Consider the following 26,613-nt stretch of genomic DNA (forward strand, 5'->3'; position numbering starts at 1 on the left):
GGGGGGCTAGGATCTTCCTCCTCGCTGTAAGATGCGTTACATGCATCGGTTTTCTCTGCAGGTTTTCCACGTATTTTTTCGCAGTTGGGGAGACAGCCTCTCGCTGTTAGGAGTGACAGCTGAGAGCTCATGACGTATATGCAAGGCAGGCTTAATATCAGGTTTGAGAGAGCATGCACCAGCGTCGAGAGACGCTCCAAAAATCGGAATTCTACGATGCATATCCCCTCCCTACCCGATAAGCCGTCTCGCCTGTCACCACACGTCGATGGTTCAACCAACCTGCAAAGCTGACGAAAAGTCTTTCCATATCTATCTACATACAGATCGATGTAAATGTATTTACTTACACACAGATCTACGCATAACGGCATTGAATGCATATATATATATATATATATATATATATGGATAGGTTTGGATCAGATATGTTATCTGTCTCCTCTTTTGACGGAATGTGGCACGCCGCCTATTTCCCGATGAAGTCGCCACTCCCCTCAGCGCGCGAACAACACCGGAAGCGTTTTCAGTCACTTCCCAACACAGAACGAACTGAAGATGACATCCAAAACTGCCTCTGTGTTTCCGCCCGGACGCGCCTCGCCGAGAAGACGCTGCCGAAGCCACCTGAGTGCCAGCCTGCAGCCGGGAACGCGCGACGGCAAAAGACAACGAACACACATTGACGGGAAAAAACGTGATGTACGCCCCACGATGCAGAGCATGGAGGGCAACAGTGTGAAAGGAAACCCTCAACGCGGCGGATTTCGGTATGCGCGTCGATAGGTGCCAAGTGTTTCACACACAGGGGCAAGCTACCTGCATTTACGCGACGTTCACGTACAGCTAACACACAGACCCTAGGCATCCGTTCCCACAAACATCTCTGCATCGACATATCCGTGGTACAAATATAGTGCGTATAGATACAGAGATACATAGAGAGATCCAAAAAAGATGTGCAAATTAAAGTCGAGATACAGAGGGCTACCGATACATGTACCTATGCTTTTTTGAGAGGTCGAGACACCTACACAGACACGAGTATCTCTCTCATAGATCTGAAAAGCCAAAAAGTGCGCGGATTCACCATGTAAACGGAAGGCTTCTGTGTTCTGAGAGGAATCGTCAAGTCTGGGGTTACCGTAACAAGACTCAGCCGCGAACTGGCCGCGTGAACCTAACTGTGATGTGCGACCACCGACTGAATGAACAGTTCCGGTCTCTCCTAAACCCTTCTTACCGAAGATCTTCATTTCGTTCTTCCTCCGCTTCTCGAGAAAGGAAGTTTTCCAGGTGTCTCGCGAGACCGTCCAGAGCCTCAAGCACTCTTCGCCCACTTAGCAGACCCATCTCATTGTCGCCTTCCAATTCGCCTGAGTTTTCCTCGTGTGTGTTTCCGGCCGAGACTCTGTTTTCTTGCTCGCTAGCCGTCGCGCTGCTTCGCATCTGGCCATGCGTCGCACACCGTTTTTCTGCAGAAAAGCGGCCGCAGCGAAGGACGGCCTCGGGCGATGACAGCTCCTTAACAGCTCGGCACACAATTGTCTGCAAGGCCGGTAAATTCCACTTGAATTTGCTGGCAAGCAGCAACACATGCGGGCGCGATTTCGCCTCAGACGGCGGCGTACGGGGCAAGTCTTCTGCAATCAACCTGCATTTTTGCCCTTCAAAGGAGAGCCTCACACCGCCACCGCTGGCATGGGAGACACCTGGCGCGGCTGAATCCACTGTTTGGAGGAAGGGTACCAGCGCGGGAGGCATCTCCGCCTTTACAACTTCTTCGAGTTCTTCGAGAAGGTCGGCAAAAACCTCTGACGACAGCTGCGGATCGCAGCTAGAGGGACAAGGAGGCGAACGCGACGAAGGAACAGATGGAGAGGCAGAACTGGGAGAGGACGCACCGAAGCGAGTGCCGAACTCGAGACGGTTTTTCTCTCCACGAGAGTGTGCTGAGCTGACACCACCAACGCGTCTACTCTGTGCACCCGGACCTGGGTCCGAAGGCTCCGAGGGGCTGTTCAGATCACCTGGACGCCGGCGCTGAGAAACAACTTCGTCTTGATTCACCAAAAGCGGGGCATACACATCTGCTTTGTTTAGCACCACAACGACCCTTCGTTCGCGGGGTGTAGCGCCTCCGCCGTCCTCCCAACGGCCTGCAAAAGAATCTCGAAAGATTCGAAGAAAACGTCTCGCGTGCTCCAGCGTCGCCTCGCGTGTGCTGCGGCACTCCAAAAGAAAAATCAGAATGTCTGCTTCCTGCGCTGTACGTACAGTTCGCGCCATCCCTTCGCGTTCCACACAGTCGACGGCCAAGTCAAGGCCGTCCGTTCGTGTGGAAGTCGACTTGTCTTCCTCGAGGGCGTCTTCGCCTTTCGGAGGCGCGCCGTCTCGTTCTCGCGTTCTGCCCCCGCCTGCCTCTCCCGCAGGCGCAACCCAGGGAACCTCGAGAGGCCTCATGCAGTCTAAGCGGGTCGAACCCCCCCCACTGAGGGAGGCTTCGGCTCCATCGCCGGCGACCGCAGCAGTCTCCGGAGCTCGCCGTTGTTCCCCAGACCCGCGGGGTGCGGGCCTTAGGCCCGCAGTGTCCGTGAGGAGGAGTTTGGCGCCGCGCAGCTGGACGGGCCATGTAAGCACGTCTCGGGTGGTTCCGGCGAGGGGGGAGACAATGGCAGCGTCGCGTCCCACGAGGCTGTTGAACAAAGTGCTTTTTCCTGCAGAGGCAGAGACAGGGGAGTTGGTTTCTCTCGCGATGTCCCGGCAGAACCACTTCGAAAAGGGAGAGCAATCCGCGCTCGTCTTGTCTCCAAACAACTTCCGACGAAAACGCGCATGCAAAGCGAGGCCGGAAGACGCGCCTTCGCGTGCCGGCCCCGGTCTGTTTTTGCGGCGATGGCTGGCCGCACGGAAGGAGAGAGGCACAGATGTTTCTTTCCGACACCCACGTGAAAAACACGACTCTAACAGCTTTTTGGAAACTCTACACGCCAGCCTCGCCAACGCACGTGCTCGAGAGAGACTCCCAAGGGCGGCCTCGCTTTTCGGTTCTCTTATTCGGGCCTTGCCTCTCTCCCTCTCTGTGCTTTCAAGCAGCCACCGGTTCCACTCGGTCCAACACGCAAGGTCCAAGAAACACTCACAAGTGTCCCCTTGTTTCCCCTTGTGGCAGCTCTCCTCTCCAGTCCGTCTCTCCAGTTTTATCCTTTGCATCTCTCCCGCGTGTGTATTTCTGCTTCTTTTGCCTCTTGTCCTCTCGGTCTGTTTCTTGCCATTGTGCCGGATTCCCTCACCTGCATTGGTTGGCCCGCAGAAGACCACTTTTACTCCCGAATGCACGAGCGCTTCGCGCAGACCCAGTTCGAGGTGGAGGCGGATCTCTCGAAGGAGGCGGCGAACGCGCGCCTCGGCTTTCGTCGCGCCCGCCTCTTGGGCCGCTTCCGCGTCTGCTTCCTGCGCGTCGTCGCCGATTTCGAGAGCAGCCTCGGAAAAAGCCAGCGCCTCCTGCAGAAGACCCCGCCAGTTGTCCAACAGCGCGTGGACTTCTCTCGGCTGCCGTCGCAGGCGGCGCACGGCGAGTCGGTGTTGAGCAACTGTGTCGGCCTGTCGCACAAAGCGCGTGACAGAAAGAGGCGATGGAGAAGCGGGAGAGAAGACATACGTGCGAGACAAACGAAGAGGCAAGAAGCGCGCGGTTGTTCGAACTTTCGATCTGCAAAAATGGAAACCGGATGCCCCAGAGTAAGACGGGGCTGCGGCCCCTAGGTGCGGGAGCTTTTTTCGGGAAGGCTGGCTGTGGCACACACGGGTTTCCGGCTTCCTGCGGCGTTGTTCCACAAACCAGAAACACATGCAACAATCAGGACAACGTCATATCTGTGTAGATGTAGAGAGAACGCGGAACGCTGGAAAACAGACTAGCCACCACTTGCCGGGAAAGGCAACTGAGTAGGCAGAGAGGCAGACCAACTGTGAGAGACAAACACGAACAAAGCAATGGGCGTACACAGATGTTCGTGCCTACAACCGGTCCAGCATGATGCAGATCTCGATCTCTCTCGCTACTCCAGCTTACATTGACAAGATCTGCGAGAGCTTCCACTTGCTGAACAGTTTCGATTTTGCCGTTAAGGTAAGCTCGGAACGTGAATTCTCCAGCCTCCGCAAGACGTAGTTCGCCGACCTCCCTCAGCCACCTTGCTGCCTCAGCTTCGCGTCTTCGCGTCAACATCTCGCTCTCCGCCTCCTGTGCGAGCTCTGAGGCGCTCTCACTTTGCGTCTTGGTGCCGCGTCGCCCCGGTCGAATTTCGGAAACCACCCCTCCGGAATGAAACTCGTCTTCCTCTTCTGTTTGATTCTCTTCCTCGTGTTTCTCGTGAGGCCGTTCCTGCGAGTCTCCCTCGGTCCGAGCTTCCTTCTGTGCGTTCCTCTCCGCGCCGGCGCTGCCTTTGACGGAGACTTCAAGCGCTTGCAAAAGTAGCGCACGCCGCGCGGCTGAGATGTCGGAGTGTAGAGACGTGTTGCCGCCCGTTCCTCCTGGGGATGTTTCTTGATAACGAAAGGCATCCGACAGTGCAGAACCTCCCGCGCGCGAGACGACACCGTCCTCGTTTTCGGCCTCCAGTCCATCCTCCGGCTGGCGACTGCTTTCGGCCACGGCCGTTTCTTCCGCCGAAACTTGTAGACTTTCCCAGGCGCCTTTTCCGTCAGCGAAGGACTTGAGCGCGCGTCGAAGGGCTTCGAAGAAGCGCAGGATCGCTGCGACAGCCGCGCGACTGCCGTGTGAATGGATTTCCACGACCTCCTCACCTGGCGGAAGCAGAAACTCACCCGGAGAAGCAACGGCTATTTACACAGGAATAACCATGATGCTCATCAACTGGAAACAGACCGAAAACGCACACAAGGGAACAAGGGAAACGCACTGAACGGGTAAACGAAGTGTCCAGAGATGCACATATCCACACAAGTAGGTACACTTGCATGCATAGGCCTGTACACGGAGGGACAAAGGGCTGACAGATCAGCGAGGAGGGTTCCGTTGATCTGCCTCAACGGCACGCGCCCCACAAGGGAGAAAACAAACGATGAAGTGTGCCAATGCTGGGACGACGAACAGGCCTCTCTGCTCCATACATAATTATGAGGCACCGTCCACCAAACCCTACGCTTCCCTTCGATCCAATAAAACGTTTCCCTCCACATGTACACAAAAGGATACGTCCATGCGCAGTGGACACGGATGTATTAGCACATTTATAAGAACAATATAAATATATATAAATATACATATATATGTTTGAGGGTTTGGGGTTATATATATATATATATATATATATATATACAGAGAGAGAGATAGGGATGTGTGTAGAGAAGTCTCGATGCGTGTGTGAGCTGGACGGATATGCACGCAATGGCTGTAGAGCAGAAAATGTTTTCTACGGGAGGACTCTGAGGTGTAGATGCATCTCCGTGTCAGGCATAGATCGTTGTACAGGCACACGAGACAGACTTTGTGTTGCAGACTTGCCAGTGGCAGATCGTGGAGCGTCGAATCGAAGAAGGAGGACATCATCAAGAGGAACTGGTTCAGTGCCACTAAAGCAGTCCCAAGCTTTCCAGAAGGTAGCCACACGCTCGCGAGGCAGGGGCGAAAGGTGGAGCGGTTGTTGTTTCCGTTGTCTCTCGGTTTGGTTGCCTGGTTTTTCTCGCTCTGGTCGCGCTCGGCCATGCACCGTAGTCTCCAGGAGTGAGTTTCTGCCTTCGCGCTCGCGCTCTGTATTCCCTTTGCCGTCGTCTGCCGGCGTTGTTCCTGTGCGCGCCTCCTCTGAGTGGCTGTTTCGACCGGAGAGCGGGACGCCCCGGTCGCCCCTCTGTGTGTGTTTCCGGTTCGCCGGCTTCGCCATCAAAAGGCGCATCACTACATGCGCTAGAGGCCCCGAAACGCGCCAAACGGCGACCGCGGATGGCGAAAAGGAGTCGCCGGAACTCCCCCCACTACTCAGCGCATAAATGGTGTCAGCGGTTTCGTGGGAGGTTGCACTCACCGGTTTTTTTTTTGAAGAGAGGAGGGACGTGGTATTTCCAGGCACCGGGAGCGCCGCGCTGGCGTGTTTTCCTTGGGATTCCTCAACTGCGTTCCTCTCGCCACGACTGTCAAAGCGAATGTTCTCCCGAGTCGAACGCCCCTCGCCGAGCAGCCTGGACGGAGGAGCTCGGATCTCCGACGGACGACGCGGTGCCGCCTGTATCGGCTGTTTGCGACTTTCTGATGCAGACGGAACCGGCAGAGCGCACGGAACTCGCCATCGATCAAAAGGCCTCTCCTGAAAAGAAGAAAGCGAAACCTGGTACGAGAAAGCGGCAAGTTGCGCAGGTGTATAGGGAGCGCGGCGGTGGGAACAAGCCCACGCGGAAGGGGAAAAACTGGGCGGCGGACGTCTGGTAACAAATGCCGCAAAACGCTCTGACGGATCCCGTGAACAGGGTCGAGAGAACAGGGAACTGGAAAGATATGTTGTGTGGTTCTCACGGCGAACATCGCTTTCCCGATGATTCGCGGCGATCCTCCGGCTCGGCTTTCTTCTCGTGTATTCGTCTTCCGTTCGCTGCCTTCTTCCCGTACCGCTAGCAAACGCATGAACAGACAAAGATGATGTCAACGAAAACGCAAACCGCGACCGTCTTCGCTCTAGCGCTTGGGCGCAGCGGCGGTCCTTCTCGTCGCTGGAGAACCGGTGACTGCCGGAAGGCGTGGGCAATCTGCCGCGTCTGAAGATTGACGCTCCTGAAAAGCAGGACGGCAGGGAATTTCGTCGTTCCGCCTTTGCGCGTGAAAGAGGCGATAGACTGCAACGGACGACGCTGCGGGCCTCTCCACGGGGTAGGCACGGAACGGTGAGCCCGCACCAGTCTGCGAGGTCATATTTCCAACGACTCTCCCGGAAAGGGTGACGAAAGTGGTTTATAAAGGGACTCTCAAGCGTCACGGAAGCAACAAACAAGTCGAATGACGAGAACAAAAGGCTCGCGAGAATGAGGAAAAGCAGGGTACACATTTCGGGGTTTTCGGCCAGACCGGAGACAGAACCCGGACCACTCGAGAGAAGCCAGCATCCTTTCCTCAACGAAGAAGAGTCCTCCGCAGTTGTCTGCCTGGCTGGGGAACGCAGTCTCTGAAGAAAGCCCACATGCATCTGCTCGGTGAAAAGCTGGTTCGGCACGCGTTAGCAGAAAAAGGGCGTAGAAAGGAAGACACTGGCGGGAACTGCCTTGCCGGAGAAGTGTGGCGTCTGACACAAAACTCTTATCGTGCAAGGGGACAGAACGGAGAAAACCGACCTCCACGAAAACAAAACGCGAGAAAATTCGCCGTGGAATGTTTCACAGGAGCGGACACGCACGGGGAAAACAGAATCGACGTCAACCCTGTTAAATTCGTGGACTCCCCGTCCGCCAGAAAAAGCTTACGAGGGGCAAGACGCCTGAGCCAGGTCATTCCCATATCGTTTTTTCCTGCACAGAAAACCTTCCACGCACTGAAAATACAAGCGTCCGCGCTTTAATGCGGAGAGGGTGAGCGCAGGCTTGCGAAAAAACTCCAGTAAAGGACTTCGATTTTGCTTTGTGCCTCGACGGAGCATCGCGTCGACTCAACCGCCATGGAACACACACAAGGAGTAGCGGTGACTGCGTGGGCCTTGTCTCGGGTATGCGCGCCGCGCACCTGTCCCCCTCTTCCGATGGCAGCAGCTACATAAATCAGGGAACAGGGGCTGATTTCAGAGGATAGAAGAGGAAGAAGATATGTGGCAAAACCTGTGAGATGTGTCTGTCGTGGCGTCACCAAGAAAAGATTAAGACCCAGTGATAAGAGACTTCCTCACGCTCACGACGGGATTCGTCGGCGACCAAGAAAAGGAGCGGGGAAGATTCCATGCTTAGTCTAGCACAACAGGGAAGAATAGACGCGAAAAGCGAAGGTAGCTTTGAGAGTCGCAAACCAATTCTGTACAGACTGCTCGCTCGCATTGGTATCGGGCCTAGATCCAAGTCTCCGATGCCGCTTTGTCGATTTTTTCCGGCTGCCCGTCGAAAGCAAACAATTTTGCCCGGATACATAAACTCTGACCTCTGGGGGCTCCCGACATCTAAATCAGATAAGAAACAAGGCTCAAATGTGGTCAGAAGAAGCTTTCTAACCTCTAAATCGAAGAAGTGGCACGTATTGTCCCCCACACGAGGGCTTCTGTGTTTTCTGAGCAACATTCAACAAACGAGAATCGTTAACAAAAAAAAGTGGGTGATTCTGAACGGTAGGTCCTGAGAGGAAAGCTGCCCTGTACCCACGTTGGTTGTTCTCTAAAAAGAGAATGTTCTGAGTGTCCTGCGGGGAACAGACGCATCTCGTAAGAAGGTACATCTGATTGCAGGGAGACATAGCTTGCTTGCTCTAGAAAACGCGGTGAATGACTTGGCAACTAGCACTACGGAGACTCAAAAATCGGTGGTTGCTCCCTTCGCTCCTCCCCTGCATTTTATGGCAGACCATCGGGTTTCACGCGTCACCAAAGGTATGACTTGCAAATCATCCACTCATTTGTCCCAGTGAACTAAAGAGGCGACTCACTCTAGGCCTTCGCCTGAACAGCCACGCAGATGGACGGTGGCATACCCTGTCCACCTATCAGACGCCAGCAAAGTCTATGGTGAGGCTCAGAGTTTTCACGCGTTCCATTTGTTCTTGTCTGTGTCTCAACTTGCGGGTAGCCAGAAAACGCATACACAAGCTCTACTTCCTGCAGATTCCTCGCCTCTGCAAGCGAGTGCTCATTCGGCACGGGAGTAGGTGCTAGCCGACTGCAGGACACGCCAAAGCCGTATCTTTCTTTATGAAATCCGACACATTCGCCAACGAGCCCCAAGTGCGGGCACAGTGCATTGTCTTTCTCCCAAGATCGACTTCTGTGTAGCTCATCCATGCCTTTCTCTAGTGCGAAACCGGGCACGATATCTCCCCCTTCTCTACTTTGAGAGACCTATTTGGCTCTTCACAAGTCCCTAATAGACAGTTAAATTCCTTTTCCTGCCTTTCCAAAGGTGTCACCATAATGAATCGAAAATCGCAGTGCGAGTCGCGTAAGTAAAAGAGTGAATCATAACTCGCCACTACACCGCACAAACCTGATACCAACATATGGAAGTGTGTGCCTTGTAAAGCTTTCAGAGGTTAATCAATCAACCTGGTGGAACGCCGAACATTTTCCAATGAAAATCGCCTGGATACGTTTAACAGAAGTCCGGACCGTGAGGGTGCAGGTACAACAAAAAACAAGGACAACGCGAGGCTGTTCTAGGCCGGATAGAGGGAGAATCCGACTCACCCCCAAACAGATGCATGAAATATGTTCACTGTGCCGCCTGAAGGTTGGCAGTACTTCACGCCTTCTCGTATGGCTAGCGGCAAAAAACATGGATGTACCACCCGACACATGCAGCTGACAAAGAAGTACGCAATGCGTGTATCGCATTATCTGGCCAAAACCGCGGCGTAAAGCAGCACAAGCGAGGACGAGTCTCACTTTATAGTTCGCGGAGACAAATGCCACACTCGGATGGCGATGCATCTTTGGAACTCCACGCACGCGTCAAGGTCCTCGGTGACTAGAAAACACCTCAATGCTGTTAGTAGTCGCCAATGAAGCGGACACCAATCAATTCAATAGACAAACTGGAGATAGGTGATACTCGTGGTGGCACACTCACCATCTATAACGCCCAAATACCGCTTAAACCGTTGCTCCCCACTACCACTACTGGCAAAACGATCGAACTCTTTCTTTATTTTGGATAACCGTCTTCGATTTCTTAGGAACTGCCAAGCACCTCTGCCTAACTTCACGGTGATAAGAGCTATCGAAGCCACCGCAGAAAGTGCAGCCAAAGCAAATCCGGCATTCGCCAAGTAAGCATGTTTCCGCATATTCCGAGTAAACTCATCACCTTGTCCCATCGCTGGGATGTTTTGGTGTCCTCCGGCATTGGCCAGTTCTCTTTCTGACGGAAAGTACTTTTCTATATCTGCCAGATCAATATTCTCTGTATTTCGTGCACGGCGGATTAAATCTTCAGCCTCGGCAGGCATTCTCGCCACACCACGGAGCCCAGCATAAGTCGCTAACGCACCCGCAAGTACCCCAGAAACCGAGACTGCCAACTCCTTGTTTCGTCGGCTTCCGAACGCGCTATAGTTGCGGTCCGCAGCGTCCTTTTCTCCTGTAGCGTCATCCACACCACAACACACCAGTACGTGCGTTTCTTCCCACCACCGAGCGCCACCGGATGGAACAACTACGGAATTTTCTGTGTCTGTTAAAGTCCAACGCGTCCCCCGACCTCGGGAAACCAGAGGTAGTAGACTCGCGAAATGTGGACTCGCTGAACGTGATCCACACAAAGCGAGTTACACAACCTGGACGCCGTCGCCGCAGGTGCCCCACGTCACCCCCCCGATCACTGAAGCCAACAGGTTGTTTTAACTACCCACCTTTTATACCCGGTACAACTCCTCTACATAATCTTCACAGGCAGACACTGGTCATTCTGTTACGTCCACCGCAAACAGCTCTGTCCACTCTAAGAGTTTCGCACCAGCTGTAGTCCCACTCAAGCTATTGGCAGTCACGGTTCACTCTGGTATGCAACTGAAAAGCTCCATAACTTCGCCATACTGCTCAATTAATGCACACTCCCAGCGCTCGCAATGACGGGAGGCACAAGAAGACGGTGTTGTTCGGAAGGCCGCTTCTTTTTGGCCTAAAGATCGGTAGTGTGACACGTCCTGGACACTCGCTAGCTTCCGATCACCGCCCGTGACACCCTGCATACGACACACTTGACAGCATCCAGTCCTTATAACATCAGCGTGCGGGGGGCGCGCTGTATCCACGTTATTTCTCCTAGAGTTTAGCGTACTTAACAGAATGAGAAACTGCTCCAATGACGGGCAGACCAGCTGTACGCCAAGGCGTGTTCCACGGTGACCTGGTTTGCCACCTTCTCGGAGTCCTGGCGGCACCTCGGAAAGAATGCGCCTCGTATCTGACGTCAGGCGTTTCTCGATTTGGGCCAAAGTTGCCTTCAGGTGGTTAAGCGATCGCAGCATCGCGGCGCCTATTGCTTCGACGATTAAAAACCGACTGGATGTGCACCGTCTGCCCATGTCATCGCGGGACTCTGGAACCTCAACGTCCTTGCGATTCTGTCGTATGGAAAGGCTGACTAAACCATTACGGTTCGGTGTCTCCTCCACAGTCACCTCTTCACTGGGCTCAAGTCTCTGTTGAAGCAGCGGCGTGGTGACCAGTCTTTTACACGGTCGTACAGTGAGAGACAAAAGAATGCGTGGAGGTGACTTTGCCTTGGTCTGTTCAGACATGAAGAAGACATCGTCCACGAGCACCGGTAGTGGCAGTGCGAAACCTAAGCCATTCTCCTCGGTCAGAAATACCGACCCCAATCTCGGTGGTGGATCCTACGGTCCTTCATTACGGACAGCATCGTCAGCGGGCCCAGCTTCCTGGTTAACCACGGCTTCGGACTCATGTTTCTGTACGCGGCCCTGTGCGATGAATCGGCCTCGTGAGAGAGAATCGGCTATTGTTGACCCCCCACCCCCTTGTGCTGGAGCGTTCTCCTTAGCGCCCTTCTTAGAAGGCGGTGACGCAACGTTCATCTGCCCGTCTGATGGTGTGGAAACCAAGACTGGAACACGAAGCACATCTCCAACATACCACAGTCGTGCCTGCGACAGTCGTTTTCCGTCAGAAAGCGCAGTCACGTCTCTACAGCTGCATGGATAACGGAATCTTTAACAGTCTGAGAAAGTCATGCTTCCCCAGGTCAGAAGAGGACGAACGTGTCACACGCTGCCCCTCCAGTTAACGTGGTGGTACCACGCGTACCTTACTGTACACGTTTTCTCGACACGTCATCTTTCAACAAGTAACACAGAAACGTTACTTGGTGACAGACTGTGTGATGACGACTTCGGTAATTATTTCACTATTGCAGAGTGGACATATCCCCAGCTTTATCTCAGATCTGGGCAACAAGCACTGGCGCAAACGTTGGTTCCGGGCGCCAAGTGAAAAGTGAAAAGAAACCAGTGCCTCTTCGGTCGCCACGGCAGCTCGCGTCGTACTAAGCGCTTCAGCAAAAGAAGCAAAGAAGACAGGTGTTATGCAGCAGTTGGCCCGCAGTCTAATTGCTGTTGGAAACTTACTTCGTGGTACGGCTTCCAGTGTCGGGACAATCCGTACCGGCTGCCCCGGTGCAGCACACACTAGCGTCACCCGCTGCCCCGGCCAAAGGAAATTGTTTATTGAATCACCGGCATCTTCATACTGGTTCGCGTCGCTTTGAGCCTTCGGCATCGCGGAGTAACCCGCCTTCAGATAGCTACGAGGCAAGAAAACACGATTCTGCAAAGCCTTTTTTGGTAGAACGTACGCATCCCCTTGGTTGTTATCGTCTGGGATGCTGGCCAAGGATGCAGGGATCCAATAGGTACTATCTGTCGTTGACGAAAGAGCCGCCCACACCTTCGTCGGATAAAATACAATCCTGTTCGGTTCGTCGTCCTCCACGAATGTCACCACCACCGGCAAGTAAACCTGACCTGAACATACGTGAAACAGGTAACACGCTCCGTTTACTGTCGCCACACAGCGGTGACAAAAACACGGAATGTGAGTTAAAATGTCATAGAGGTCACATCGACATCCGCAGCCATTAAAGACGGACACGCGTGCTAAATAGTCGCACACTAGATGGATACCGAACATTCAGTCCCACTCCCGAGGCCGCCATATGTGCTTCTGGTAGCACATAGAAGTCCCGGACACTTCGTAAAGCCATGCAGAGAAGCAATCAGTATACTTCTTGACCTCCACATGAGTCCTGGAAAACGCAGCCGTATCTGCTCTAGCAATATGTGTGTGTGCGTTCCACCATCCCATATTATGTACAGCGAAACCCGCCTTTCTTTCTACCTTGGCAACCACATTCCCAGATGAAATGTCGCCATATGCCGTCCTTGGTGGCTGTTGATACTCACAATAGTCAGAGGAGCGGCCTTTCCGATGGTCCGCTCCTCCACGCCTATTTAATACCGGTCGCTGTCGCTGATAACCCACCACCTTTCCTCTTTTTACCTTCTTGGCACGTCGTGCAAGGCCCTGTGTCACCCTGGCCGACCTCCAAGGAAAACATAAACCTGGTGTTGGCCTTCGCCTCTCGAAGTACAGCAGTCTCTGCGATGCGCGAGAGGTCAAGTTCGGGGAAAGGCTCCGTCCATTCCCTAGGTGTGGTATCACCAGCATCTGAAAGGTGCACCCCGGAAGAGGTCCACATTGGCGATAAAACCCCAGTGGTTCGAACATTCATCTTTTTGGCACCCTTCGTTATTCTGCCGTGGGCCCTGGAGACCATGACACGCTTACAAGACTTCCTGTTTCCTATGGGCTTCAGAAGAGTCTCATGATCGGCATCTCCCCATCTTTCAACAACAGGACGACTTTTATCTCTATTTGCGACAGCCTCGTTTTGAAAGTATCTAGCTGCGGCAGAAGGTTGCGTTTTCCTGTAGCCACTTCGGTCACGCTGCTCCACCGCGTGACCGTTAGCGTCCCTGAAAAACATCTACACTTTCGTTGTCGTCACCAGGCTGCCCTTCTACATGCCCCCTGAGAACCCCCGGCTGTTCACTTGCGCTGCTGAAGTCGTCGGCAGCATTCTCTTCTGAGGCTCCTTCGCTGTCGTGGGCACCGGTTGCTCCCCATCCTTCTTTCCTAAGGGATTGAGCCACCGCTGAATCTTCTCCTTCATGTTGGTCGTCATCAGCGGCGTTTACAACTGCATGGCTTGGCCAGATGAACGGAGCAGCGTTCCTGGAACGATCCGACTCCACGTTTGAGCCGATAATCGAGACCACAAATAACGTTAAAAGTGAAGCAGGCAGCATCCTGGCAGCCCCCTACCTTCGCAAGTTCCTTCTATGGTTGCAAGCGCCCAGAGGCAGTCGAGACCGTATCGAGCTATAATCTCATCGTTCCCAATGTCCTATTAACATATGATTAATAAGCGGCACACAGCCGCACGCGGACGACGAAATGAGAATTTCCCTTCCTAATGGGATTGTAAAAGTTCCCCAACGACAAAAAACAAGAAAACGAGTTACACTCTCAAATCATGTGCCAAGTTAGATCCAGGCGTGGTCTGCGTTATATCCGCGTCGCAGTGCCCCCCTGCCAGGAGCGTGGTGGATCAGAAGGTACTCTCACAAGCTTTTAGAGGCACAAACGAAAGCTAGCCTCGGGGAATTCCGGGTCCGGTGACCGGAAGTCACTGGCCTGTTACGACAGCTATGCGTCCCGGAGTAGGGGGTAGCATCGATGTTGTAGTCAGGAAAGTATGAATCGAGGGGGCTTCGGGGCCAACTTTTGTGCCCGGGGGACAAGAGAGGAGCGGAAACCGACAAGGTTGCCGTTTATGTAGGATTGGCTTTTGCACAGCTTTATTGACGGCATACTGCAGTGCACGCCTCGGGGCAACGCGCCGGATCATCCCCCCTAAAAGAAAACGGACGAAAGACACGCGGGAGGAATGCTGGCGTATGTATTAGATACCGTGTGGCGGCAAACCCGTCCGTGCGTGCAAGTAGTGGCCTCTGTCAGGCACATCCTTCCGCGCCGCTGTTCTGCCGACGGTGCAATTAATGGCGCTACTGTGCTGAGGCACGCAGACCTCGCGCATTCTGCTCGATTATACAAAACCCAGACCGTACCACTGTGGCAGCAGCCTCTCCGTAGCAGACCCCATTTGCTGTATATATAGTGTATCAGCAGGCGACTGTTTGATGGTGTCCCCCAGCAGCACTATCCGGACGGTTTGTTTGATACATTCCCTATCATCGTCGCGGGCAGCGGGGCACAGCTGTGTATATGTTTTGTGTCTATCGTACAGTTATTGTCTGATGAAGACATCAGTTAAATCACCGGTTTGTGTGCGAATTCTCCCCTCAAGTGTTTTCTATGAATGATCACAAGAGAAATTGTGAACTTTCGGGCGGCAGTGGCGCCCGTTTGTGCAGTTTCACAACGTCTGTCATTGCAACAATGTACGATTTTTGGCCGCCCATCATTTGCTTGTCTCCAGAGTGGTCTGCGAATGAAAGTCAGTAGGTGATGCAATTGATTTGCTGTAGCTGTTTTAGACCAGTTCTATGCAATACTAAAGTGGAAGCATGACCCAGGCAGGAAGGTGATCGAGTGTCCAGTTGAGAGTTGACATTGTCGAGCACATGCGCGGGACGATTGTCAGTTGCAGGGGGCCCTACACCAACTGCCTTTCTCTCCACCTTTGCAGCGAGGTGAAGAGGGGACGGAAACATCGAGGGCACTAGAGGGTTCTCGTTGAGGTTGGGTGAAATTCCGTGAGCAGCGCACTTTTCCGTTACAAGGAAACAAGAAGTCGAGCTGTGGGTTTGGCTGTACCTCGTTTCTCGTGTTTGCTGTTGCCTTTTAAGATGACCAGTATTTTCCTCAGCGAATAGGTACCGCGGTATTCGTACAGTTGCGATTCACATGGTTGTGCTGCTTCATAGATCCGCCATCACGGTTAATCGATGGAGAATAGAAAAGCTTGGTTCGCCGGAATCTGACAAGATATCGGACACCAAAACACAACTTTCCTTAGGCTGATATGTACCGAGAAAGGAAAAAGCTGTCGGAGACCAACCTGGACAACAGGCGAGATTTCGAGTATAGAAGAACCGCTGGGAAAGCGGAGCGTTTCGTACAAGGTCAGATCCATATATGGTCGAGACTATAAAGAAGTCAATAGCATTCAACAGTCTGTAGCGCAAGCCCTGAAGACCGCGCGTGCTGTACTTCGACAGCGTGCGCGTGTGTTGTTGCAAACACACAACGCCTATAAATGAGGCAGCTGAAGTTGGTGGGGCGTTCAACAGGAAACGGACTGATGTTAAGTTAATTGTGAACCTCATCATAGCCATCTGTGGAGATGGTAGACACACTTGGAAGTCAACACCCACTGACACTGTGCATGCACGCGAGACCCCCCAGCCCAGATGAACAGATTGTTCTATTGTAGCAGCAGGCCACCCAGAACGGACCGCGAGGCCGCGTCATTCCTTACGACTCGGAAGCGACAGAACTCTATGTGCTTGCTTTGGCGGCCAGCAGCTGGCTTCTGTTGTAATGCGCATTTCCTGTAGCACCGGCGAGGCGTCTGGTGGGAGCGCGCAACCCAGTGAAAGGCCCTGCATGCGGCCGCACACCGAGCTTCGACTTGTAAACGTTCCTGAGTCTCAGTTTCTTTCTATTGCAGTCACTATCGATTGGAACGGTGAGCGATGCACGTAGCACAAAACCCCCGTGCGGGTCCACACCCGCGTCGTGCCCAATCTACCGTCCAGGCTGCGGCATCGCAGTCGCGAGAAGTGACAGAGTCAAGACAAGAAAAGAAATCCGGCAACCTAACGCACGCCAAAAGAGTCTCACTGGCGCATGGAAAAGGATTTCCCTCAGAGGAAACGCATCTGAAGTTCCACTTGCTCGGCAATGTCAGCAGTACGGACTTCCAATCGATCAGGAAGATCGTGCAGTGGATTGCGAACACATACGCACCAACAGTAGAAATTTGCTGCCAGGTAAAATCCGTTCATTGAGTGTTTCGATACTATGAGAAAACAGCTTGAAATATGCAGGCCACGCGTAATCGGCTCTTCCAGGAACCCTGAATCGCCAGACTGCTGTAACCCGCAGTGTCTGTCAACACATCCTTTCACAGTCCGCCTCCGTCTCAAACGGTAGAACAAGGCACACACGAGTTCCCAAGAGTTCCTCTCCAAGTTGGGCAGATCTCTATCCAATGATGTGTAGTACGAGACGGAAAATGATTTCTTCTGTTGACGTACGCTGGCAGCCCTCACCGTCATCCCCGGAGGCCGCTCCGTGCCGCGTACATAGAACTCAAGGGTTTGAGCTCGTTTTTTGGAAGTAGGTTTGTGCGTCTCTCTTGGACTGCCGGGAAGCGCGACCTAATGTGTCAACTCACGTGCTGCCTTGCCTTTTGCCCCTCGTCCCCTACATCGGGTTTCTCCAGTCAATTAAGTTGTGCCCGCTTTCCTGTTTTTCACCTGCCCAAAGGAGGAATTCGAAGAAACAGCAGCAAGACTCATCAAGGAGCAAGCGACCGAGCTCGGCGGCGATGTTTTGAAGCACCCCAGCACGGAATGGTTGCTGTACGCTGTCGCGAACGATGGCGTAAGTGTCTTTCGCAGATGGGCGAAACAGTCGCTCTGCAAAAGAAGCACAATCCGCTTACAACCATCTGGGATCGTGGAATAATCTGGTCGCATAGGGGGAAACTGCAAGCGCTTCACCGGCCGAACTCTCACAATTCTGGCCGGTTGTTGATGTCTCTGCCGCCTTTGAAAGGGTTCGATACGCACCACTGACCGATGCTCGAGAAGCGAAGTACGGAGAAATCCGTACCGAAGATTTTGTGCGTATATGGTCCAGAAGCCATGTGTGGAGTCGTCATCTATTTTCACACGCCCTATGGATTTTTCTGTGTAAACAGCATGTTGGTCATAATGACTCTACACAAAGCACTCTACCTTACTCGAAATACAAACTGCATACGTACGCACTATATATATATATATATATATATATATATATGAAAATATATATTTGTAAAGGAAACGCAGGGTTTCCGCGTAGTGGAGGGAAAGATGGATATGCTAATATCTTTCTCCTCCTACCGATCCATCTATCTCTCTCTATATAATATTGATATGCTAATATATAGATAATGATGGAGTAATGTACAGGTCGATCGCGCTAGGCATCAATTTCCTGCGCAGAGCGTCCGGGCTAATGGAAGTATAAAACACTTTAGTTACCTTTCGGAGAATGCTGAGGTAAATGCGCAGCGATCGTCAAGTGAAGTGCAACACTGGAAGTGGTGAACTGTGACGAGGTTCAACATCTGGAGGGCGGGACTGCAGAGGCAGTACATCACTCGCTCCATTTCTCTCAACCATCTACCGCATCCAAACCTAGCTACTCGAAGGGCCATGCCCTGTTTGGAAGGATTCCTCAGCCAGATCCTGTTAGGTGGCGCCAGTGGGGTTTCGCTGTATGGTTCTTTGAATCCGCAGATAACAGGCGTAGTATCACACGAGAAATCAGTGAACAGCAAAACGTGATAACAGTGGACTGTGCCCCGAGTTGAACGCCTTTGTCCTGCTCATGTTTTTGAGCCTTTCAGTGCGCATTCGCGCATTCAGGTGCCGAGTTAGCAGAAGGCCGATGCATCGCACCCGTTTGGTTTTAAAACCCGGTATCAGCAAAGTGGAGCGATCTCCGCCGTGCTCTGTGTTTTACACCAGGCAGTCCTCTACTTCAGAACAAGGAACGACATCCTGAAATGGGCGTCTGTTGAGTTTCTCTACCAAGGGCCTCTACCGGGAGAAGGTCAGTTGGTGGCCAGGGAGCGGTTATGCAAGACCAACGCTGCGCCATTCGGTTAATTGCTCGTTATCCAATGTGTCAGCAGCTGCCCTAGTGCATATGGCACGCTTGCTCGATGGCTTGCCAGGCGTTGCCATCTCGAGCAGTTTGTACCAACCCTCTGCATTGGTTTCAGTCACATACGAGTCACGTGTGAGCCATTCCCCGTCCTAGGTGGGGCGCACAACACCTGAATAGGTTGCACCCAGCTTCTAGCGCTGAAGAGCGTCTTGTCCTGAGTTTTCCGGTGAGGCAAGAAGCTTCGCTGCGTAAGCCACCTAGACCGCCCGACTTTTTTCGTACTCTGGCTCCACGTCGAATGCGTGATTTCGGCAATTCCAGATGATAAAGCGCGGGAGGACGACATCGGAAGAGTAACAGCGGAGAAGATCAGCTCCGTCATTAAGACCTCTGGGAATGCCTTCTGCCGAATAACTTTCGGCATACGCTCCCCGCTCTCAGAATGGTCTGCACTGAGAGCGGACCCTGGAGGGTCCGAAGCATTGCCGCTCGCAAACGTGCACAGCTTGGACGTGCTTTTTGAGATTTTCAAGCAGCATGTGCCCAAAACAAGTGCCGCGTTCTTGAACTTGGCTCAACGTGGCCACTACGATGGATGTCCAATACATCGGCTCGTCCCTGGAGGTTGGATTCAAACTGGTAAGTCTTTGGCATGTGACAACAGTAACTTATGGGTTGCCCCTTGGTCGTTCGGTCCAATGTTTCCCTTTTTAAATGCAGCATTCGCCTTGTATCGGCCTTCCCGCCTGCAGGCCGGGATAAGCCTAAGGTCAACCAGCCGCTACCAACCACAGGCTGTGCTGCTGAATGTCTCGCGTATTGCTCAAAACAGGTGACCTTGTCGATGGTAGCGGGGCGCACAGTGGTACTGTTTCGGTTTACTCATCACCAGAGAACTTCGTGGTGGCTCATGACGGTGCAGGTGAGGATATGTCGTGGTATTCAGATGTTCACGGAGAACCGAACAGCAAGTTATGCTGCCCCCTAGCGACATGAACAACATTCAGTACTGTGTGGAAGCCGCAGATGTTTGGAGTCATTCTTTTCCTGCACACTATGGTCGTATCAAATGACCGTCCACCTCCGAAGACTCCGTCGAGGTTCTTCCGGACCAATCGCTCGCCCCAACACCAAACCCTCAACAGGTGTGCATCTCGTAGCACTACCCAGCCGCATTGAATTGACTGTAGTTATCCATTGACTGTTCGTACTGGATTCACACCATTCACTCAAAGGCCTGAGATGGCCCGCGTCTTCTACTTCCCTGACGTTTTCGAAGGAGTCGCCTGCAACCAATAGTCAAGTCGACTGGAAACAGCAAACCATATCTAATGTGATGAAGGCTATCGCCTTCAAGGGCCTGTGTGATCGGCACGACGAGAAGATGGCTTACCGTTGATACAATGTTGTTCGTTGGACTTTCGAAATGGTCAGCCTCTCCTCCACATTGAAAATGCGTGCACAGCACATCTTTCAAGGGACAGCACAGCGCCACCTAGAAGCATGACCGGACACCACCACATTCTTTTTTCTTAACCCCATGAAGCTACGCCAAGAAAAAACGTGCAGGTTATACGCTCTCTCTACTTTCTTTGAAGATATATGTATGCGTACCTTCATATATGTTTTCATTTAGAGAGAGACAGAAATGGTCAGAATAAGCTCCATAAGCGGCACTCCTACAAATTCCGTCACGGCCCCTTGAGTGTTCACCGCTGTCTTGAATCAGGAGTGCTGGGCATGTGCCCTTGCCGTTCGGGAGGAACAGGGACCCAGTTCTACGTGAGCCTCAAGTCGCTGGAGGCGTTTGACAAGAAGTTCGTTGCCTTTGGTCGTGCAGTCATGGGAATGAACGCCCTTTTGCGCTTTCTCCAGCAACAGCGGGTGTCTTGTGACGTCAACAGCCAAAGGCCCATTGGGGACTCGTTTTTCATTAAAAAAATGGAGGTGTTCAATGACTGACTGCTGATATTTTACCACGTAGGACCCGGTGACGCTGCAATTAGGGCGGTTATGTCAATCATCCCTAGGATTCTGTGCGTAGACCAGAGCAGAGAGAAGGACTGCTGCGGAAAACCAATCAGGCAACTTTTTGTAGTCCACCCTGCATACTGAAGCAGAACAGTCCCTAACTACTGACCAAAGGTTTCCATTCAATGGTAGCTATACGGTTCCGACACCCAACAACATCAGGGCCTGTCTCCCGCGTAAAATCCGCTGGCACGCGGTAGTGCTGGAAAAGCCTTTTGGCGTCACAACGCAAACTGGGCGATCGAAAGTGTTTTGTTACGGAATCCAAACACTAGAAATCGATGCAGCTGCAGTTGTGGCTTGGTCCGCTTCTTGTCATAACAATCCGGAGTATTTCAGGGACACTCTATATATACAGGGATTCAATCGCGGCCGGCGACCCGGGAGATGGGTTCACGCTGGCCAAACTGGTTCGCGAGGTTGGCACGAGTGTACGCCGAAGACGCGTTCTCGCAATGCATCTTCCCGCAGCGGGTGGGATACTTGTATGCCTTAGCACTTCTTTTTGCTCAGTGTGCCTCACCGAATCGACTTTTTCGTGCATCCGGTCTTCAGTCGCTAGCAGTTCAGAGCCGTTCACCGTCACTCGCACGGCCCCTTCGAGCGGAGCAGTTGTGTGTTATCTTAGCAAGCTGACGGGTTCCGCGCAGCTACCGCAGAAAAAACGCCTTTGCTGCCTTCTTCCAGGAGGCAGAAGTGAAGGAGGAAGCTCTCCAAATCCACATGTACGCGGTCGAGTCTGTCGGAGGGCGTGCGTGCTTTTGACTTCCATACGGTGGAATTGTGTGCCGCGCGGCGTTACCCCGGCGGACGCGTTGGAATGCCGCCAGTTGCAGGAATTCAGCGTCGACTGTCCTTCGCTCGGAATTTCTTCTCTGCACTCCACTGTTTTGCCTGGCATGGGTCGTTCCGGCCTACTCAATGAAGAAAGGCGATACAAATATAGCAGCCTAGCCCCCTAGGGAAAGTAGGGACACTTCGCTCACCCGCGGCGTCTCCTGCATCTGCGGGGCGGCTCGCGACCGGGAAGACAACGGAAGGCCCGCTGTGGCTGGTCTCTCAACAACAGAATCGACACTTCCTGGGGCACTTGAACAAGGCCCATCCGGTCTGGGCGTATTCGATGCACCTTTTTTTCGGCTTTTTTGCTTCATGACTGTCCTCACCTTGCGAGGCTCTCCTGTTTGCACGAATCCTGTCGTTCACGAGCGAGGGGGTCCGCCGCAGCTCGTCGAGCTGGGCATATCCTTTGAGGCGTGACTGTAGCATTTTCCCCTCCGGGGGCTAAGCGCCCACTCCGGAAGAGGGAGAGGAGACAGATCTTGGTTCGCTTTTTCTCGGGGGAACCTCCCTCAAAATAATGTAGAAGCGGGGAGAAACTGGCGCGGGAGGCGAATGTATTCCAAGGCAGCGGCCGGGAGGCGGTGTGTTCAGCGACCCGCTGTGGTGTGCTTGCAGCCGCAACTGTTTCCCGTCCTCAGCCGGCGGAACATCGTACTGCATCAACGAAGCAAGCGCTGAAAACTGCAAAAGAGAATGCCTATGGTTTTTTCAGTTGTGCCGGTGTCATTTGCAGCGCCGAGGTGACGACCTAGTCAGCTGCATTAGTCCCTGCTTCCACGGCAGCAAGTGCTCGACCTCAAGCCTCGATGTCGGTTCCGCCGTGAACCGAAGAAGAGAAAAAACCTGACGTTTACTACGTCTTGAATATCGGATGTGGCATAGGACTACCCTTCAAGTTTCTCCTTCTAGGCTTGTGGGTTGTCAAGGAGCAACGAGTAACTGCAGGGCGAGGAATGTGCCTGAGTGGGTCGGGCGGCCGCGCGAAAACTTGTACTTCCAGACTCTGGAAAATACAGGAACACTAGTCCGCCTTTGTCTCGTTCCGAGTGTCGACTTGACGCTTGCTTGCCTTCTATGGACTCAGCAAAATGATGGCATTTTCAAATAGAGCAAACGGAGGGTCGCCAGGGGCCCCCACGCAAACCTTATTCCTGGAAGCTAATGCCGCGGGAGAGGCTCCCGCGCTCGACGAATTGGAGCTATTAAATGGTCATCTTACAGAAGAAACCAAGACGGCGGATTTTTCCGAGTCTACCAGCGAAGTCGCTGTGCCTCTGGAGAGGCGTCACCTCGTCAGGAGTCGAAGGACGCATCAGACTGCCCGTCGGAAGCGTGCAGCAGCTGCGGTACCCCCTGTAGTATCAGCCGTGCTGCTGGCCACCACACTCGTGGTTTTAGCCTCGGGTTTCAAGATGCTATTCTCACGCGTCTCCTCCGCTGCAGATTCCCTAATTGATACACTCCCTGCTGCGCCTGAGGAGATCCAAGAGCATGTGGATAAAACATTGCGACAGATCGAAAGGTTGATGTTGGACGACTTCAACAAGCGATATCTCGACGCGAACGGTGGAGCCGCACGGATGGCGCTTCAGAGTGAGATGAGACGGATCAGATCATTAGTGCGCAGTGAAGATATGTCTGACGAGATGTACGGCATGGCAATGGAGCAAGCAAATGCGTTACAAGCGGAGTTCCTGTGGAAAGCGGCGAGCACAGAATATCGACGGATGGCAGCAATGGTCCATCCCTTGCCGGCGGGACCTAACACGCCGAAAGTTGGCAGGTGGTTCAAGGACACAGCAATGCGTATAGCAAAGGATACCAATCGTGTACTTGTTGCCGTGAACAACATGAAAAAGTACGGCACTCCGGACGACCTGACGCGCTGGACAAGGGCCGCAGCAGAGGCAGCGGCTACAAAGAAGTGGGCCGATGCCTTGCTGGCCAGCAAGAAATAACATGACAAATCATCATTTTGCATTATTCCGTGTTTGACGACTACCATGTTTGTCTTTGAAAAAGGGGCTATTGATGGTTTGAAGGCTTAGGGACGCGAACGTGGCGTGAGAAAGGCGCTTGGCGAATCACACAGTAGTATTCTCCCAGCGGATAAATAAAACCTCCATGCACACTCTGACAGTGGCCACGACTGTTGTTTTGTAGGATCAGTGTGATCATTCAATTTCGATGCGGTAACGTACACTTTCACCTGACGGTTCGTCTCTGCCGTTTTGGGCATCTTGTGGGGCTCTAAAACTACTCTGGTTCGGCGCACTTGCAGTTTCGCTTGTACCCGTACGAGTTTTTGGTCAGGTGTAAATCGGCAACAGCGGAACGGTGACAACTCTGCTAGACTGGAGGGCGTATGTGTAGCTATCCGGTGCTCACACGCAACATGAAATTGATGGTTGAGCAGGCTTCATAGTCGTTGCAAATATTGGTGGTGTGAGATGAACGAGGAAACCCGGCTGAACGAACCCAGTGGGGTAGCACGAAAGAGAAAGAGTGCCTGGGTCTCGGCGCCCATCTCTCATTGCACGTGGCTGAGCAGCGCCATATCACACATGCTGGGCACCTCATGCCTGTCCTGAAGCCACTGAGATCGACGGTTGATCGACAGCGTGAGTCGCCTGTTTCCATTGGCTATTGCCAAGCCGGAGCAGAAGAGGGACAACCAATCCTTCCCCGTTTCCAGGAATGAATTTGTTATTCCCACAATAGCACATGTATACGCTTCAGCGTGTAGCTGGTGTCCCTGTTTCCGGGATCCGAATGTTTCGTGAGACACGTAATACTAACTCGGAAGACACTGTACCCAGGAAGAGATAGTCCCGGGTTGTCTCGATGGGCCATCGAGCACATGATGGCACTCCGAAGGCATCGAGACACTGTCCGAGTGTGCCATCGACGTTCCGTCCCCACCCGAATTGCATTGGTTTGTGACTCGACCTGTCACGTGGATATCGGCGCGTAGTGTGGTTATTTTCGGTCCGTTCTGGTGGCACAGGGTGCTGTAGATATTTGGTGTCTGTCCCCAGTGGCAACGGGAAAACTAATTCCCTGGTTTTGGCTTGCCTGAAAGGTCTCTCAACACCAACACACCAAGTGCCGTTCTAACACTTTCTCTCTCCTGTACGGTTGAGATTTACCACCCTGGGCGCTTCCATTCGAAGGCTCTAGCTGAAAATAATTCAAGTGTATTTTGATTACCAAACCGGCGTGAATCAGATGCGAATGCTCTCCCTCACCGTAACCTCTCTGTGTCTCGTGTCGCCATTTTCGCTGACGTAGGCAGCGTCGTCGCATTGGCGGTGCCGTGTTTGTCTACTCAGTCGGAGACCGCCTGTTGTCTATCAACCCGACACATCGTTCGCGGGGTTGCCAATGTTTTCTCTCTCACGCAACGGTTGTGGCAGAGATATTTACCGGCAAGACAAGTGGTCGTGTTTAGTATCGTCGTAGACAGCCGCCTTTTGCTACCGTAGCGGATCGATACTGTTCGTGTTCTGGACAGCCCCTTCTGAGCAATTGCCTTTCCCTCCGAACCGCGGCGCGCCGCGCAACTGAAGGTCGCAAGCCTATACAGGTTGTTTACGTGCTTCACATTTCTACCGAAACTCAGCAACGTTCTTTTTAAAAGCCCGTCTGGACTCCGTGTTGACGCCGTCCGTCACTGCGCGGCTTTCTCCACACCTTTGGCGAACAAGGTAAGGACGGCGAGGAGCTGTCCGTTGTGACGAAAGTTTGGCAGGTTCTGTTCCTTTATTCAACTGGAAGCGCCGGGGAGCGGCTTTTAGAAAACGTCGTTCATTTCCAGCAGGATCCTGTCGCTTGCTCTACGGGAGACAGAGGAATTTGCCGAGCTGCCGGTCGTGTGTTGCGTCCGCGAGCACACTGTGCCGACGGTTGCATGCGAAGTCACCAGCGCTGAGAGAGACGCTGCAAGCTTTTGCCGGCCTCCGTCTTTTTCGGTAACTCTCCTTCGTGGGGACAAAGGCTCGGCTCGAGCTCCGCTTTCTCGTTTCCTTTCTCGTTTCTCTTCTCTGCGTGAGCGCGGCTGCCTTTGTCTTTTGCCCGGCTCGAATGGGCGTCGGTGGGTTTGCTTCCGCCTTCGCTTCAGCTCTAGGTTCCTTTCCCCCTTCCACGCAGCCGACGCCAGTTAGAAGAGCAGACGCGCTTCTGACAGCTCCTTTTGTTTTTGCGCTGTTTCCGTCGCTCCAAACGCCGCGTTTCGGCGGTTTGGGTGACAGAGATGTGCCTCTAAAAGTGTGTCCTCGTTCCGAGTCCGGTTCTTCCCTGCAGCCCCGGCGAAAACTTGCGGTGCCTGTCGGATAAGTTCCTCCGAGAACCGCGGCTGCTGTCTCTGTCTTTGACTCTCCATGATCCAGTTTGACTTGGAAGAACACTCTTTTGTGTCTGAATGTGTCACAAATCGGTAAATTGTCACACTAGCGAACGAACGCCTCGGAGCAGGTGCGCCTGAGACACACGGGGCCCGCGCCTCGAAATCCAGTCCCGACAAGAGGTCTTCGTTTCTGTCGCCGCTTTTTCTGTCTCCCCGTTTTGTCCGATTCCTCCGTCAAGCCTCACAACACTCCTTTTTTCTTGTCTGTTCGCTGCCCTTTTTTTGCCCGGTCCCCCACATTTCACACTCGGGCTCTTGGAACACGACGCCGCACGCGTTTTTCGTACTTCTTGCGAGCACACATAAGCGTAATTTTTCAGTCCAAAGTGTCGAGACGTGCACATACTCTGTCAGTGCGCGTAAATCCGTCGTGGGGCTTTGGAACCTCTACTTTCCACGCGCTCGTTGCCGGTCGCTTTCGCAAACACGGACTCGCGGACGGGTCGCGCGCGAATAACGCTGCGTGTCCTGCCGTGTCGTCCAGGGCTCTCCTCCCTTGGTCGCGTGTCTTGATTCTCGCTCCCCGTCGCCATGTGTTAGGCCACGTCCGTGGTTGTGCTTCTCGGGTGTCTCGTCTACTGACCATCGCCACGTCCCAAGTCTCGTTTGCCAGTCTGCCTCGCCCGTTCCTCGCGTCAGGGACACTTTCTCTCTTCTCTCTGAGTTCTCCCGCGACTGCCGCGCTCTTTTCAGTGTTCCCGCCTCTGTGTG

General features: G+C 53.2%; 2 protein-coding genes across 2 annotated transcripts; one reads left to right on the plus strand and one right to left on the minus strand.

The window, feature by feature from the left end:
• Window positions 1–1,239: 1,239 nt before the first annotated feature.
• NCLIV_020900 (tRNA modification GTPase TrmE, related) lies at window positions 1,240–5,205 on the minus strand (the record flags this gene model as incomplete). Its single annotated transcript, XM_003882286.1, has 4 exons — window positions 1,240–2,717; window positions 3,294–3,603; window positions 4,076–4,809; window positions 5,169–5,205. The coding sequence occupies 4 exons, from the start codon at window positions 5,203–5,205 to the stop codon at window positions 1,240–1,242; spliced, it is 2,559 nt and encodes an 852-aa protein (XP_003882335.1).
• Window positions 5,206–22,585: 17,380 nt separating this feature from the next.
• Window positions 22,586–23,455, plus strand: NCLIV_020910 (conserved hypothetical protein; the record flags this gene model as incomplete). The annotated part of the gene is made up of 1 exon (XM_003882287.1): window positions 22,586–23,455. One exon carries the CDS (start codon window positions 22,586–22,588, stop codon window positions 23,453–23,455), a length of 870 nt encoding a protein of 289 aa, XP_003882336.1.
• Between the last annotated feature and the right edge of the window lie 3,158 nt (window positions 23,456–26,613).

Source organism: Neospora caninum, chromosome VIIa (genome assembly GCF_000208865.1).
Source record: "Neospora caninum Liverpool complete genome, chromosome VIIa".
In the NCBI taxonomy this organism is placed as follows: domain Eukaryota; phylum Apicomplexa; class Conoidasida; order Eucoccidiorida; family Sarcocystidae; genus Neospora; species Neospora caninum.